Source organism: Sarcophilus harrisii, chromosome 4 (genome assembly GCF_902635505.1).
Source record: "Sarcophilus harrisii chromosome 4, mSarHar1.11, whole genome shotgun sequence".
Lineage (NCBI taxonomy): Eukaryota > Metazoa > Chordata > Mammalia > Dasyuromorphia > Dasyuridae > Sarcophilus > Sarcophilus harrisii.
This window is the reverse complement of record NC_045429.1, coordinates 62,319,976-62,337,521: the sequence shown is the minus strand read 5'-3', so window position 1 is coordinate 62,337,521 and position 17,546 is coordinate 62,319,976. Positions and strand designations below refer to the sequence as shown.

General features: G+C 36.4%; 1 protein-coding gene across 6 annotated transcripts in view; it reads right to left on the bottom strand.

The window, feature by feature from the left end:
- RABGAP1L (RAB GTPase activating protein 1 like) overlaps positions 1-17,546 on the bottom strand; it is a 697,071-nt gene that overhangs the window by 154,530 nt on the left and 524,995 nt on the right. For all 6 annotated transcript variants that reach the window (XM_031968366.1, XM_031968367.1, XM_031968368.1 and 3 more), the window contains one exon: positions 11,536-11,664. In XM_031968366.1, the coding sequence (XP_031824226.1) occupies positions 11,536-11,664 (129 nt within the window). The remainder of the gene's footprint in view (positions 1-11,535; positions 11,665-17,546) is intronic.

Below are 17,546 nucleotides of genomic sequence, written 5' to 3'. Positions count from 1 at the left end.
GTTGTTGTTTGCCAAATTTATGAAATAATTTCATTTATTATAAATGCCATAATCAAGGATACAGTTTATGCTGAATGGATGTCCATCAGTTGGAGAATGGCTGAATAAATTGTGGTATATGAAAATTATGGAATATTACTGTTCTGTAAGAAATGACCAACAGGATGATTTCAGAAAGGCCTGGAGAGACTTACACGAACTGATGCTGAGTGAAATGAGCAGGACCGAGATCATTATATACTTCAACAACAATACTATATGATGACCAGTTCTGATGGACCAGGCCATCCTCAGCAACGAGATCAACCAAATCATTTCCAATGGAGCAGTAATGAACTGAACCAGCTATGCCCAGAAAAAGAACTCTGGGAGATGACTAAAAACCATTACATTGAATTCCCAGTCCCTATATTTATGCACACCTGCATCTTTGATTTCCTTCACAAGCTAATTGTACAATAATTCAGAGTCTGATTCTTTTTGTACAGCAAAATAATGTTTTGGTCATGTATACTTATTGTGTATCTAAGTTATATTTTAATATATTTAACATCTACTGGTCATCCTGCCATTTAGGGGAGGGGGGTGGGGGGGGGTAAGAGGTGAAAAATTGGAACAAGAGGTTTGGCAATTGTTAATGCTGTAAAGTTACCCATGTATATATCCTGTAAATTAAAGGCTATTAAATAAATAAAATAAAAAAAAAAAAAAGAAAAAAAAAAAAAGGATACAGTTTATGAGTTGTATAAGCATATATTATTAAAACTAGAGAACAATAGAGAGGAGAAAGTACAAATGTAAAGGGCATTAAAATAAAAGGAATTACCAGGACTATGGGGTGGGAAAAGAGAAATCTCTGTGTCTCACTTTCTTCACCTGTAAAACCAGTAGGTTGAACTGTATAGTTTCTATGGATCCTTCTGCCTCTATATCTAATCTTGAACTGGATAGTTTCTATGGATCCTTCCGCCTCTATATCTAATCTATGATCCCTTGTAATTAAGCTCTTAGGGGTCAAGGGCCCCTGCTTTGGAGATCATTGATCTAGTCTATCTCAATAAATTAAGAAGTGAAGAGAGGTAAGGAAGTGGAGAAAATATGACAAGACATTTTAGAAGAGTGACATTTAAAGGAAAGAAAGAGAAGGCTGAAGTTTCCCTATTTATTGGCTTCTTTAATGCTGGCTACATATATGCCCGTGTCCTCCATACTTCAGAAACTCTCACTTGATCCTACCATCCCCTCTAATCTTCAGCCTATTTCTCTCTTACCTTATAAGCTAAACTTGAAAACATCTTATATACTCAGTGCCTCTATATCACCTCCTCCCTTTCTCCTCTAAACCCTCTGAAGTCTGCCTTCTGGTGTTATGAATCATTCATTAATTTATGAAATTATGAAATGGGGCAGACACAGCTGGTTCTCTGGGTAAGACTTACCAGAGAAAACCACTATGGCACTAGGCTGCGATCATACTTTAAAAATAGGATGTGGGAGCAAACAGGCACAAAGAGCAGAGAGAAAAATATAAAAAGGGTGCAGGGGCCGACAGCAGATGGGAGGATGGAGTGGTGAAGTATCTCTCCATGGGGAAAGGCAAAGGCACAGAGTACCACTTATGTTACCATGGATTAGGGTTGGGAGCACTTGGTAACATGGAACCAAGAGAAATGGAAGAAGACTGGGGTTGGGGGGGGAAGGCAGGAGTTTGAGGTTTTATTTTTATAGGGTTTTTGGAGAACAGACCCACTCTTATCTGTGCCATCTTGGGATTGGTTCATTAACATATTTATATCATCTATAAGTTATTTGGAGTTTTGCTGATCTTCCTGTGGATGTCTGGAACTTGTCCAAGATTTACAACTCATAAGGCCAAAGGGTCCTAATGGTAAAGCCTAGATTGTTTTTCCTGATTTACCATATATTTCTAGGATATTATTTTTGGTTAATATATGATACAGTGTGCAAACTACAATCCTTTGATCTTTGGACTGATCCTAGAAGTCATATAGGCTCCCCTTTACAATCTTCCTTCCTGCTATCGCTACTTTATACTGGCTAATTATAAACTGCAGTGATTAGGGGACCAAAACAAGATGAAATTTCAACACAATCTATCCCCTGGTTCCCTGACCACTATCGAACTCTATCATGTCTACAGATTCTTTCCATTGAAACTGGAATTGAAATTGGCCTCTCCAACATTGGCAATGATAGCTTAACTGCCCAATCCAGATGCCTTTTCTCAATCTGGATCCCTCCTTAATGTCTCTACAGTATTTGACACCACAGATCACTTATTCCTCCTGAATATTCTTACCTTTCTATGCTTAGTGCATCAATCCTGATCCAAGCCAACCACTTTCCAAATTCTGACTCCTGTGTCAGGCTTGATCTAAGTTATTCTAGTCCATTCACCTCTGGCCTTTTGCTCCAGTTCTCCAGTTCTCTGGAGGTTTTTCTCAGACCTGATCCACTCTCAACAGCAAGTTCCCAGCTCTGAACAGAACTTCTGCAGGCCATCCCTTTGGCTGATCCTTCCTGCTGTGAGATGGGCCTTCTGATTCTCACTGGACAAAATTGGTTACTGAACTAGACCTCCACAAAAGACCCTGAACAGTCCTTTGGATTCATTCCTCAATGGTTAGCACACTCCTGTTTCCTTATCTTTTCCCTATTCAATGGAGAACAATGGGTCACAGAAGTACAAACCTTGTTCCATGTCCCCAACTTCCTGCACCTTCATTCTTATCTCCCTGAACTGCACACTCCAAATGTTTCATTCCCTATCTACCTACCCCTTCCCCTGTGCTTTCTGGAACAGCTATTCAACAGGTAACTTTCTTTCAACTTAAACATTTTACTTTCTCCATCTTCTGTCTCACTAAGACTTGGCTCACTCCTGATCACTCTCTCCACCGAGCTACTCCTAGCCCTGAACTCACTGGTAGAGATGAGGCAGTTGGAATACTTGCTGTTTCTCTTGTCATCTCCATATTTTTTCTGTAACATCATCCCTCAGCATCCTCTTGTCCATGGGGGCGTATACTGTTCATGTTCATCATCCAAGGGAAATCCTGTTAACTGTTATCTACCAACCCCCAGGACATTCTTCTTCCTTCCCCAGTGAGTCCAGTGCTTGATTCACCATCTTTCTTCCTATTCCTATCTTCATACGTAAACATATCCATTGATACTCCCTCAAAAACATTCACATCTACTGCCTCAATCTACTCCATTTTCATGAATCACTCCTATACTCTACTTCAGTTACTAAATGGCCATTAACTCAGAACACCAAATGTTCAGAACCCCTTTTTTTTTATCCTTCATATTATGTCAATTTGGCGATTTTATAACTCTAACTGGTTCAATTATTATTTGTACAAAGATAATTCCCAGGTGAATATATCTCCAATCTTTCTTGTAAGTTACAGATCTGCATCATCAACTGCCTTCTGAACATCTTAGGCCACATATCTGATAAGTATCTCAAACTCAAAATATCCAAAATATATATTATGATATTCCCCACCTTGAAATCATTTAACACTAGGGCATCACCATCCTCCCAGACACTCCAATCCAAAGCCTTGGGGTCATCCTTGACACCTCAGTCTCACTAATTTCATGCATCTTATCTACTAAGCTGATTTTTTTTTAAGTAAAGTTATCACATGTAATGTTCTTTTCTAAAATATAAAGTTCTCTGGGAGCAGGTCTCTTGGGGGGCTTCTGGAAGCAGCCTTCATTTCAGTTCAGTGTAATCACCCCAAATGCAACCAGGAGTTAAAATCCAAATTCTTTATTGTGTCCTTCAAAGTCTTGAGCTTCAGCCCCTAGCTCCCTCCAAATGTCTCCAGCCAGCACAAAGGTGGAATATAGAATGAATCTGTCTCCACCTCTGAGAATGGGCTTCTGTGTCTGGCCCTGAGAGCTTCTTGCTTATATGTTGTACACTGAGTACACACCAATCATTATATCACTGGAAAACCATTATTTGTTGTAGGATTAAGTCAATTCTAAAATAGATTTAAACACTGTCTTCTCAATTCCACTTAATACCTTGTTTCAAGTTCTGGCCCATAACTGATCCTTGTAGGATCAGATCTATCATACTGAACCATGCTAAATTAGATAATTATCGTCTCTTTCAATTCCACTGTCTTTGTACCTTATAGGAATCTTAACAATCACAATGTCATCCATCTTGTTCAATGAACTCCAATGGTTCCATATTACATACAAGATCAAATAAAAACTCTTGTTAGGCATTTAAAGTTCTTTATAACCTGTGTCCTATTTTTCCAGATTTCTGATATTTTTCTCTACTTCCTACTTAGCTTATAGTAAGCCTCAGAACATGAAATTTTACCTCCCATCTGTCTTTGTACCTTGCCAGTGGCTAGTCTTCACTTCTGGAATACTTTGCCCCAGTCCCTCACGGCCACTTTTTGGTTTCCATAGCTTTCTTCAAGATCAGTTCAAAGGAGGCCTTCACTGAAGGCCATGGACTAATGCTTCCTCTTTGAGATCACCTCCCATCTATGTCAACATATTTGTAGGGACCTAGTTATTTACATGTTGTCTCCATTATTAGAGTGGATAATAGCTGAGGGCTGGGTCTAGTTTTGTTTGTTTGTCTCTTTTCTTTGAGGATGTCTTTCTTTATAGCTCCAGAGTTTCCTGTAGTGTCTAGTATGTAGTAAATGTTAAAGAAATGTCTGTCAATTGACTGACTGAAGAAGAATCTAAATAAATATAGGTTTATATTTTTTAGGTTATTATATATAAATATAAATATTTATATACATATATAAATATTAATAAGGTTTATTAATTTTTGTTGTTTTTATTTTAAAGTTTGGAAAATCTGAGAGCTAAAAGAGTCCAAGAACTGAATTAATCCAAAAACAGCAATAACTAAATTAAATAGTATCTCTGTACCTGTGACTTTGATATTTTTTCCTCACAAATATAAAGGACTTCTCTTGTGGGATCAATTTTTATACTAATACTAATTCTTCTCCTTAATTTCTATATGGTAGTTTGTGTTCATATATAGTGGAGCACCACTTTATCAAGCTGAATGTGATTTTTCATATGGAACAAAAAATGATCCGAGACTGGCAGAAAAAAACAGTCCCCAAAGGCATCCCTATATTGTTAGGGAAATTAGCTCTGGGAATAAAAAATTAATTTCCATGGCAGAGTGACGCTAAAGATTCACAGTCTAAGAGGCTAGTCTGGGTAGCATGCCTCACAGGGGTGGCAAGTTAGGCTATGTCTAGGAGAACAGTGGCTGGTAAAGGAAGCAACAATGATTTGAAGAGAAACACTTGAGAGTAAGTAAAAATGGTCCATAAACGAGTCTATAGTGTTACAAGGAAGCTAATTATAAGTTTTAGTATGAGATTTTTAAAAAACAAAACTTTCCTGTGTGAGAAATATGTCAGGAATAAATGATCAATAAATGATTTCTATTTTAGATAAATAAGAAAACATTCCTAATAAAATAAACTAAATCATTTAAAAAGGATAGAGTAGGTATAAAGAGACCCTGAGAATAATAGGAGATTTAGAGTTGATTAGGAAAGTCTAACAAAATGGAAGTGCATACACAGGGAAGGGGTTGGTATGATTGGTGAAGTCTGGAAAAGCTTAGTGCTTATCCAATTCATCTATGTAATGGAGTTTTCACTTTTCTCAAAAGGAAAGGAAGAAATTTTTTGATCTCTGTACTCAAAAAGAAGCCATGGTTCTCAGAAAATCCTGAGAATTAATAAATGCTGGTTAAAGCTTAGAAGAAGGAAGCAATACAAATGTCTAAATGTTTACACCCACAAATGAGCTCTTTACTAACTTTTTTGGATGACAGTGGAACTTTCATGTTTTCCCATAAACACTTCCATTCCAGAGTTTATGAAACTTTAAAGGTTCTTAAATTCAGTTGAAACCTTAAATAGCAACAATTTTTATTTATGAGAAAATAACACAAGATGTCATCAAAAACACAATCTTTTAAGTTTTGAAAAGCAAGGAACAATTTAAGAGCCATGAATTTAAAAAAAAAAAAAAGCCTTTGTGTAACTTCATTGCTAATTCCAAGGAAGCTTATTTGGAAGAATGCATTCTTGTTTCTATACATTAATGATAACCAACAATAAATGGAAGCCAGCAAAAGAAAATTTAAAATAAATTGCTTTTAGTCAAATTGTTCTCCATTTTCTATTTTATCTACAGTGTGAAAGTCATTGGCAAATAAATACACTGTCATGTTTACAGATATAGACACAAAGAGTCTCATTAGGAGGAATTATTACATTTCCAGATGATTTTTAGTAAAAACATGATTTGTATAGAAGCAAAATAAAACTGTACTTATCCAACTTGAAAAAGGATTCTTATCTAGTAATTGTAGTGTAAAAAACAGTGGGGTAGAGTAGAAAGAAGGTCTTGAAGTCAAGAAGGCCTGGGTCAAATAAATAAATAGTTCTTCTATGGCCATGGGTGAATAACATTAATACAAATAGTGGTAAAGTCTCAAAAGTTCCCAATTTCAATTGACAAAAGAATTTTCACAATAGTATTTTCCTGTATCAATACAATATACAATACAACATCAATCAACACGCAATCAATACAGGTCCAAATGAGAAAAAACTATCATATGGACAATGAGAAAAACCATGCAGTAACAAGAAAATTTGGGATTTTTCTTGGTAAGATGCTCCCTTATGAATACATCTTCAGAGCAGGGCAAGGAATAAGAATGAAGCAAGTGTGTTACTATGATGCCTTTTCCCACCTTGCTCCCTCTTCATTTCCACTATCTCCTTCACCAACTTAGAGTCTTCCTTAGATAATTTAAGACTACTGTTCAACAATTTTAACTTCGTATCTTCTTTTATCATCATTTTTAATTGTTGTTATCACTCTTGTGGAATCTATCCCAAGAGAAAGTAGTTTTTGCAAAGTGATAAGGTAATAATAATTTGTTTATAAGCCCCTTCATCAATTTCACCCCAATTCAGGTGAAGAGTCTATTGTTAGTATGTTTAAAGTAATGGTGTCAACAATCTAGATGTTCCTCTCAGATATCATCTTCTTCCCAAGATTATGTGAACTAGAGGAAAAAATATTGGTTCCAGAATCAGGGGATTTAGGTTCTAGTTCCATCACTGCTGCTTATTACCTATGTGAATTTGAGTAAATTTTAAGCTCCCTAGATCTCTTTCCTCATTTGTAAAATCTGAGGGTTTAAGAGCAGGAGAGTTTTGTTGTTGTTTTTTTGTTGAAATCTTTTTCAGTTTTAGATCCAGGATCCTACAAATTGGTTATTCACTCCTCAAATTGGATCTCTTCTAAAGCACCATCTTTTATTCAACAGCAGTAATGAAACAATGCCTAGGTTCATGAGACCTTCAATCTCTTGCCAAGAACTTCCTAACAATGTTTCCTAGGTTCCTGCCCATTTGTCCCTGCATAAAGCATGAGGAATATTAGTCTGTGTTCTGGCGAGCCTTGGGAAACCTTTTATCTTTATAGAAACTCCAGGTCGGCAGTAGATCTCTTTTGCTCATGTCAGATCAATAAATGGCTATTTCTCTACCCTCTCAATGTGAAGTCCCCTACCCCCATTGCTTCTCTTCTTCTTCTGACCAGTACTGTGCATTTTTTCCTCCTAGTGACACCTGTGGAGCCACTCTCTTTTATTCCTTGGAGCACAAAAGGCCGGTGTGCTGCCTTCTCTTCATAGCTACAAATGTTTATTCAATGGTTTTTCTTTCCTTCCTTTGATTACATATTCTACCTTATAAAGTCCTGATAAAATTAGAATTCTCCTCTGCCTCTTTATAAATGCCTTCTGTTATCACTAAACAATCTTTCAAATATGAAAACTTTAGGTGGAAATATTTTGTTTTCATACACTAATTACAAATTTTTCAAGACTTAATTTGCTCAGAAATAAGTTTACCAGAGGAAAATATATTAGGTTTATATTTGACAAGTTCCTAGGTTGTAAAAATTACTGAAAAATTATGCTGAGTTGTATATTTTATCAATGTTTAATTGCTGTTATCACTCATGTGGCATCTACCTGAGAGAAATAAATCCTCTGTAATATTTACTCTTTAAATTTCAAATTCCTATTTTGGAGAATGACTATATGGGACTTTGCTTAAATATAAAAAAAGAATCTAAACACTGGATGATACTTTCTAATTATTAAATGTTTCCTTTAAGTTATCTTTTCAAATTTCCATATAACATCAAATATAGAACTACCATTAAATTTAAAAGGGACATTAAAATAATCTGTCATTCATATGACTAGTCCATAATATCTGAGGGAAAAGCACAGAACAGCATAATACTGAATAAAAATAAACATGCCTACAGTGAGACAATCGAGCTAATCAACAATTAAAGATGGGCTTATTTGCATTCACATAGACACTCACAGAAAAAAGGGCTTTTGTTATAAACAGTAACTTTGGAATCCTGACAAGTATGAGGTTGTCCTATTTATTAGGACAGCTTTAAGAAATGGACAGTAATTATAAAAGAGAGAGGACACTGATTTCATTAATACAGATAAGTCCTGGATGAGTAAAGGGCTTCTACGGTTTTAGCCAACACCTTTTTTGTAACTTTTAGGGAGCTGCCTTGAGCTCTGAGAGGTTAGGGACTTGCATACAGTTAAAAAAAACAGACGCATTAGAGGCAACATGTGAACCCAAATTCCTTCTGATTTTTATTATGACAGAAGAAATCATTTTAATAAAAAATTAACTTTTTGAGCAAGTAGTTTTACAATCTTGAATATGAGGGAGTCAAGTCAGGTGACCTCTTAGATGATCTTTTATGGAAATCCTGAAATGAATCTTAAATAGGCTGTTAATAAGGAACTTGGCAATCAAAATATTTGGCTACTTGTGCACAGGACATCATCTTTTTTTGAGATTTCTAACAACAATAGCTGATAGTTCTATATCACTTTAAGTTACATAATGTGCTCTTTTCATATATTAACTCACTTCATTCTCACAAAAATCCTGTAGGTACAATTCGTGATGAAGAAATTGAGGCTCAAAAGAGCCTTAACCAAAATAAGAAGACAATTATCTGAGCCAGAACTCTAACTCAAGTCTTCTGGTTCTTGACCATGGATCTTTCCACTACACCATGCTGCCTATCTTGTTTACATCCCTTTTTTATAAAGCAAACATCATCTCTTTAAAATAATTGGCACAGAACCCTGTACTGGTGATTTCTTACTCTCATTCTTACCTACAAACATGCTTCCATTATTAAATGCTATGCTATGCTTTGAAGTAGTCTATGCAAGTCTTCACTAAGTTGCAATAACCAGATCTCATATAATCAAGGAAAATTTCAGGAGAAAGAGCTTCCAGACTCTGCTCCAATCCGCATGATGATAGGACACATATTTTCCATCCCTCAGTTTCCCCAACTTTCTGGAGATTACATGTAATCTGACCAACTTTTGTGGATATTACATGTGAAAAGAAACAACCTCTGGAAATACTTTGGGAGAAAATATAACCACAAAAATCATATGTATGATTGGTTATAATTAAATAAATTATTTGGCTTTCATATAACACTTCTACCCTGGGCATTTTCTTTTCAAACCACATTTTAGATCTGTTCAACAACATCTGCTATTTCTACTTCTTGTGAATCCCATTTTCCTCATTTGGCAATCACTAGCTACCTTTGCTCCCTATAAAGATTCATCAGTTCTGTGAAAAAAGCAGCCCTGTAGCTCTTAGCAGTCTTGGATGTACATTCCTGGTTTTTTTAGTCTCTTTAATCCTCTATAGTTTGGAGAAAATAATTTCCTTTAAAAATATGCCTTAAAAATTCTTAACAATAGTCCTTTATTTTCCACCATTTCATTTTTGAGATAAATGCTTTAATTTGTCCCATATGATATTCTTAATTACCCCCATAAAACTGAAACTATAGATAACCCAAAAAGCAACTGAGAAGCATAAGATAACAATATTTTGATAATGATAATTTGTGTTCATAGAATAGTACAGATGTTACCCAGAAAATATAAGCAAAAAAGACAACTGGGTCTGTTCTGTAGAATGAATGAATAGAGAAGTGACAGATAACACAGGTGTTACAGTGAAACCCAGAGAATGGCAAAAGACTTATAAGACGACCTTTAACCTTTAAAAGAGTGACAGGATCTGAACTAGAACTTCAAAGCTAAGATGATGATAATGGTTTGCAATCAGTATTACTAAGGCTTAAAAAAAAAGTAGTCAACTGAAATGGGTAATAAAATAGTTGTAAGAAACAGATATTTCTTTGAGAGGAAATTAAATAACTGCCAATAAAAGACAACAATCAAAATATTACATTGTATATTTACCACAATTCTAACTTTCTAAGATTTCTACGACATCTTTTAGGAGTGTGGATCCATCCATCCATCCATTCATGTGTGTTACCCACCTCACCCAGATGCGTACATATACACATTTGTACAACCTCACCAAGCCTATGTAAAGTTGGATGGTAAAATGAGAGTTAAATGATCAATAATATCCCTTTAAGATTAACATTCTGTGATCCATTATAAGAACAAATCTCATGTTATGTATAACAAATAAATGGAGACCTCTATCTAATGTAGCTATCCAGTGTAAATTTAGGTACATCTTATGTAGAGACAGATATGGCTGGGTAAGAGCTTGAGGTTTTATCATTTTTAATGTTCAAGGCTTGAGCATCACTGTCTGAAGAAATTCTTTCTCATCCTCAATGTCACTTAACACTCCAAATATCTAGAGAGATAAAGATGTGACACCCACAGGTTTAAAATATTAGTGTGCTTGTTTTTAAACATAATCACCTTTCCCCAGTCAATGCATATGAGATGGATGGAGGCAGAGGTCAGATGATTAGTTGCTCAAACCTTTTTAGATATTCACAGAGGTTTAAGAACTGCATAGGTATGCTTTTTTTTTTTTTTTTTTTTTTTTTTTTGCCCTAACCACCATGAAGCCAGATGGTGAATGTGAATATTAAGTTTGCTGCTATGGAAACCACCATCACTGCAGCCTACTCAAGGCCCTAACCAATTGGGCAAGTCTTTGATTACTTACTTATCCCTAACTGGACCTGCTGTCCCTCACTAAAAGCTACTACATAGCCACCAACCTGACAGAAACCTCTTTTGCTACATATATATTCATAAATATATTCTCTCATATATTCATAAATCTCTTAAAGAACATAAATGATATACTTTTATGACATATATCCTTCACTCTAAAAAAAAATCCTATTATGACAAAGCAGATCACCAGAAAACCAAGGCAAAACACAACATGTTTTTCTTCACCAATCTAGCCAAAACCCAGCAACTCACAAAGGAACAATTTAATATCTCTTTTCATATTTACTTGTCATTCTTCAAATTGTACCTTTATTCAGTAAACAGATAGATACTACATGTGAAAGTCAAGAAATGAAACTGAGACATCTTACCTTAATGTTACATGCTTGTTCCATTAATCTCCGGGCATTCTCTTCTGCCCTGTATCTCTTTGGAAGCTGGACTCTGAAAAACTTTAAAGCACCTTCGAAGTCAGCCTGCAGAAGGTCTTCCTTGGATGTCTGTAACATATTTCCAAAGGAAAATATGTAATTTTTGTCTATATTGATAACAATTATAATGACAATGTATTTTTCCTGAATAATTAGTGTTGCAAAGTTTCTAAAGCCATTCTCGAAATGGGAAAACACACTTGTGCTCTCTGGCATAAGCTACAACTGATTGCATACACACAAAAATCCCATTCAAAGAAGCAATAACAAAAGGGTCTAACAAATTAACCTGCTTGTCCTCTGAAAGATGAAAATCAGTAAAGTTCATCCTCCAAAAATTTACCCAGGCACAGGCTTTGGATAAAGAAAAAATCTTGGAAATAAGACTTTGATATTTTAAGGCTAATTTATAATTCTAGGTTTTTGTTTTTCTTTTTAGGGTGTTCTTCTGAAGATGTGGAGATGAGTGATCCTTGTACTTCAGGAAAACCTTCCTAAGAAACTGAGAAAATTTTAAAAATAGGCAAAACAGAGTTATGAGATTTAGAAATGACCCAACACCTTGCAATCTTCACATAAAGCACTAGGAAAATGGTTGTGAAAGTAAACCAATCAGACTTAAACCTCACTCCTCAGTTAATTATAGAAAACATATTTATAGAAAAATATGTTTATATGTTTTAATATCTAGAGAAAATATGTTTGTGTGATTTAGTGTTGAAAATGCTTCTTTAGGACAACACAAATAATTTTCATTTCAAAAGCTATGAATATATATTAAAGTTCAGATAAAGGATATACATCAGAAGAAAATGTTCTTCAAAGGCTAACTTAATAAAGAGAAAGAATGAAGAATGAAATAAAAAATCAAAATCATGGAGACTGGGAACCATACGTAAAACTTTTTGTTATTTAAATTCTAAATACAGGTAGAATTTACTAACCTTAAGATCTATGTTTGAAAGAATTTAAAAAAAAAAAAAAAAGAGAAGGCAGAGAAGGTGAGGGAGAAGAAGGAAGTGGCAGACATGAAGGGCATCTAGTAACCCTTCTGCTACTCTTCTTCCTGTGATGAATTCTTCTGTATTCCTTCCCCTTCCCAAACTCCATTTCAATGTACAGAATTATTAAATTTAAATAAATAAAAATTCCATTGCTCTTAATATTGGGCAGGACTTCATAAAACAACCAGAACAAGTATCTAATCCTCTAATCAGAGAATGGAGCTAATAATAATAATGGTCATGGAAAATTAAGTTTAAGCAGCCATCTGATCTTACATGCTTCTTAGCACCTCCTTATTCATGGCAGGACGCAGAGGGAGTTAGAAGAATTTTACACTATCTTGAGCCCGCATTTCTGTAACACATTCCATTTCAAAGATATCACTAGAGGCAACATTAAATACATATTGATTAAATGTGGGCATCACAGAGTACCTCCTTATCTAAAATGCAGCTCTGAGATATCTTGAAAATTGTTTGGGGTATCCATATCCCATTTCTATATACTGTATATCCTATACTCCATTATGCCCATAGAGCTTTGTTCTTCAAGTAAATATAAGGAATGAGGGGGAGGGGCAGCTAGGTGGTGCAATGAACAGAGCACTGGCCCTGGAGTCAGAAGGAACTGAGTTCAAATACAGCTTCAGACACTTACTAACTGTATGACCTGGGCAAGTCACTTAACCCTAACTGCTTCTCCCCCCCCCCAAAAAAAAAGAGAAATAAATAAATAAAAGGAATGAAAGACAGTAGGCTCTTAAATAGTCCTTTTCCCACTATCTCAGTACCCATCAGCTGACGGACATTCCTCCTTTATACACTATATATCCTCTAGGCCATTATGTCCATAGAGATTGCTGCCCAATTATTATTTCATTTGATCCTCACAAGAATCCTGGAAAGCAGGTGCTATTATTATCCCCGCTTTACTGAGGAAAACAGAGTTAAGAAACTAGGAGAAATAAAAAACTGGAGTCCTGCTTTTTAGGTTCTTTCTTGTGTTGTTTCTTTTAAATTTTTATTTTTTTATGTTTTCTATCTCCATATCATGTCATCCGCTCTCTGGCCACATCCTCATCTCCCTCCCACCATGAAATCTTGAGCTCTACCCCGAATCCCTGGCTCCCATGACTGAGCCTTTGCTTGATCTAGCCAGGATCCAAGCCCTCCAACACTTCCTGGCCATCCCTACAACAGGCCTTCTGCACAGAATGCTCCCTGCCCCATTTGGCACCACTCTATTTTGTGTTAGTAGATTTTTCCCACTTAAAATGTAAGTTCTTTGAGGGCATAAACTGTCTTGCTTATTTTTATTTAATAATAATAATGATGACACAACGATGACCACTAACATCTACATAGCACAGGGACTGTGCTAAGGGTTTTACAATTTCATTTGATCTTCCCAACCACCCAGGGAAACAGGTGCTATTATGGTGCCTGTTTTACAGAAGGGACTGAGGCAAACAGAGGTTAAGTGATTTGGTCCAGATAAATACTGGAGCCTAGAAGTGAACACTTCTGAAGAAGGGACCCCAAAAGTCTCTAAAGCTCCTTGAAGGAGAAAATCTCCTTCAACTCTGCCTTAGTGAGACCCTGCCCCAGGGAATAGGATAAAGTAGTTTATCTAGGTGGGGTTGGTTCAGTCCTGAGTTCCATCCCTATTGAACTAAAGAGACTCATTCAATTCTCTTCAAATTCCAGCCCAAGCTGAAACCCAGCTTGCAAATAAAAAGAGCCAACTTGGAACAACTCCTTACAGAAGACCTGACATGCCACGCCATGCTATGCCATGCTAGTTATGCCAATGAAACCTCTGCCTTCTGGAATAACATTCTCTTCCAGCGCAACCCTCTCTCTGTCTCCCTCACCTATTTCCCTAACGAGACTTTTGGCCTCTCTGTCTGGATTTCTCTAAACTTCACCTCTCTGCCACAACTCCTCCACTGAGGAATTCAGCCTTTCTATTCTTGCATAGCAAAGGCTGACTTCCCAATGCCAATAATAAACCTCTTTTATCAGTCTAGTCTTTTTGGGTCTGTAAATGTCTTTACAGAGAATCCCTGAGCCGCCAGAAGGGGGTTCCCCAAAACTCCCTACCCGTGTGCTGAAACCCAAGGAGGTATAGGGGAGCCAAACCTCTCCATTTAGTTCCCTGAACCCCAAACTTGCCACTAGACTTTATCATTTAACTCTCTGACCACCAGGAATCCTAAACTCATTTTGGTTCCCTAAATCTAAACCTTTCCATTTGCTTCCCTGACAGAAAGGAACCCCCAAATCTAAAACTCATCACTTCTGAGTCCAGATCTGTCACTCTATCCACTATACCACCTAGCTACCTTAGCTATATAGTATGTGTATGTTGAATATTTAACACAGTGTCTGATACATAATGAACACTAACAAATGCTTGTTCCCTCTATTTATACTGACTGTCTGTCTCTGTCTCTAGTTTTTCTGTCTTTGTCTCTCAAGTTGCATTATCACTGTATACCATGATTAACTGGAAAAAAAAATCTAAAGAGATTAACTTTTCATGTTCCAACCTAGTCTATATGAGGTGCCTTCTCTCCTTGATAGAAATAATACTTCAATAAACTACTCTCTACTGGTTTATATTAACAAATATTTAATAAAGTGTGTCATCAAATAAATGTCACTCTGAATAAGGGATAATAAAATCCAAAGTAGAATATCAAGCTAAGCCAAGCTTCCTGTGTTTTAAAGGTAAAAGAGATAGACCAGTAATTCAGTGAGGAGAAAAAAAAAATCAGATGCTCAGCTGGCAGTTACAATGGTAGTCCTGAAAACATTAAAGGAAGGAGGATACAATCCAGAGCATGTTGTGTGGTTCTTCAGGGAGGAGTATACAAGCAATGAATAAGAATCACAATGCAGAGATATGAAGGGATTCCAATCTACAGTAGAAGAGGAAGTAATAAAAGGGAATCATTTGGAATTCATTTCACCTAACTCAAAAAAATCTCCCCCAAATAATATCACCTCTCTAATCAATCATAAACATTTATTAAGTACTATGTGCTAAGCATTAGATATGCAAAAAAAGCAGAAACAGTCAGGACCTCAAGGAATTTACATTAGAATGGAGAAGAGAATATAAAGGAGAAAGAGGAAGAGGAGAAGGACAGCATTTATGCAGTACCTGAAAATTTACAAAGTGTTTTACATATAGTATCTCACTGAATCCTTGTCACAATCCTACCAAACAGAAGCTTCTATTATCCTCCTTTTATAGAGGAGGAAGTCTAGGCTGAAGGTGTTAATACCAGAGAAACTGAGGTAAGACAGAGATTGGTTCTTAATCTTTAATGGGGAGAGTTTTAGACTAGCCAACCAAACAGGACTCATGTCCAAAACATTCAGCCCCTAAGAACTGAGGCAGGGTATAGGGTTTTAGCTAACTAGGATTTGCAAGCAGGATACAGAAGCCAAGAAAGCAGTTAGTCTAACATTTTACAGCTATTGTTATCTTTACTTCAGAGAGAGAGAGAGAGAGAGAGAGAGAGAGAGAGAGCAGGAAGAAAGTGTAATGCCAGAGAAACTGAGGCAAGATAGAGATTAGAGAGTTTTTAACATTTTATTTGAAAGGGAGAGATTTCCTGGGACCAAATGGATCCACGGTTTGGTCCCAGGGCTGAATGAGACTATTGTCTCGTCTCCAAGAATCCAACCCTGACATGGGTTCTCATTGACATATATGCGTGCGCGCGCACACACACACACACACACACACACACGTGGCTCAGCTATGGAGGCAGGGGCGGAGTCAGAGCGCTGAGAGCTGGAACAGGACTATTGATGCAGTTCTGACAGGGTGGGCAGAAGGCACAGACATTCTGGGATGGGGAGAGGATTCTGATAAGTAGGGAAGGTCTGGGGTCATGATGTCTAAAATAGAAGATCTTTCTCCTTATCTGGATCATGTGATTAGGAGGGAGGGGTGGTGTTGCAGGATTGAACAGAACAATTAGGAACTGAGGCAGAACAATTTAGGGAAATTGAGTCAGGACAATAAAAGAGAACTGTGGCACAACAAAAGGAGTTAACTTGGTATTTACAACTTGGAGATTGTGGCTCAGGCCCTATCAGACAAGGGAGGACCACCATTCTTGGACAGATAGGGGCTATAACTTGCATTTTTAGGCAGGAGGCGGGATAGCATAGTTCTATTCCAGGGTAGTTTTGGACAAGGATGTCGGTGTCAGGTACTTGGATATTGTTTTTCTTTTCTATCCTTCACTGTATCACAATGGTATGTGAAGATGGTCAGAGCTTCAAGGTTTTTCCTGACTCAATTCTTCCAGGCCTAATTGCATGTAAGATAAAAGTGGCTATGATAATTTTTTTTTTTTTTTTTATTTAGGGCATAATAAGAGGTTAATTGAGTTTCCCAGGGTCACATGGCTCATTATAATGTGTCAGAGGTAGAATCTGAAGCCAACTCTTACTGATTCTAGGTCTAATACTCTGTTGTACTACGGAGCTGCCTCAGATAAAAAGTGGATGAAAAGCAACCTTAGCTTTTCTAGGTACTAGCAGCTAGGCAGAATTAGAAAAGAACTCTGGAGATAGTAGTATTTGCATAATGATTAGTAATATACTAACTATGGTAACAAGTGTCATTCTTGAGAGCAAAAATATGATAATGAGAATTAATACTTTACCATATCAATGAATAGAGGCTTACTATACTTACCACTCTGATGATAACATCTGAGTTTTAAAATATATCCCAATATTTCAGCAACCAAATGAGTAAGCTCTAACAGATTATAGCTTATTTTCTTGGATTATTGCTTTCTAGCTAATATCACCATAGGAAGAGAAATTTGATTAAAACTAAACATGATGTTCTTCAAATATTAAAATTATTTAGGTTTTGTCTAAATTTCCCTCAGGACAGCACCCAGGAAATATTTT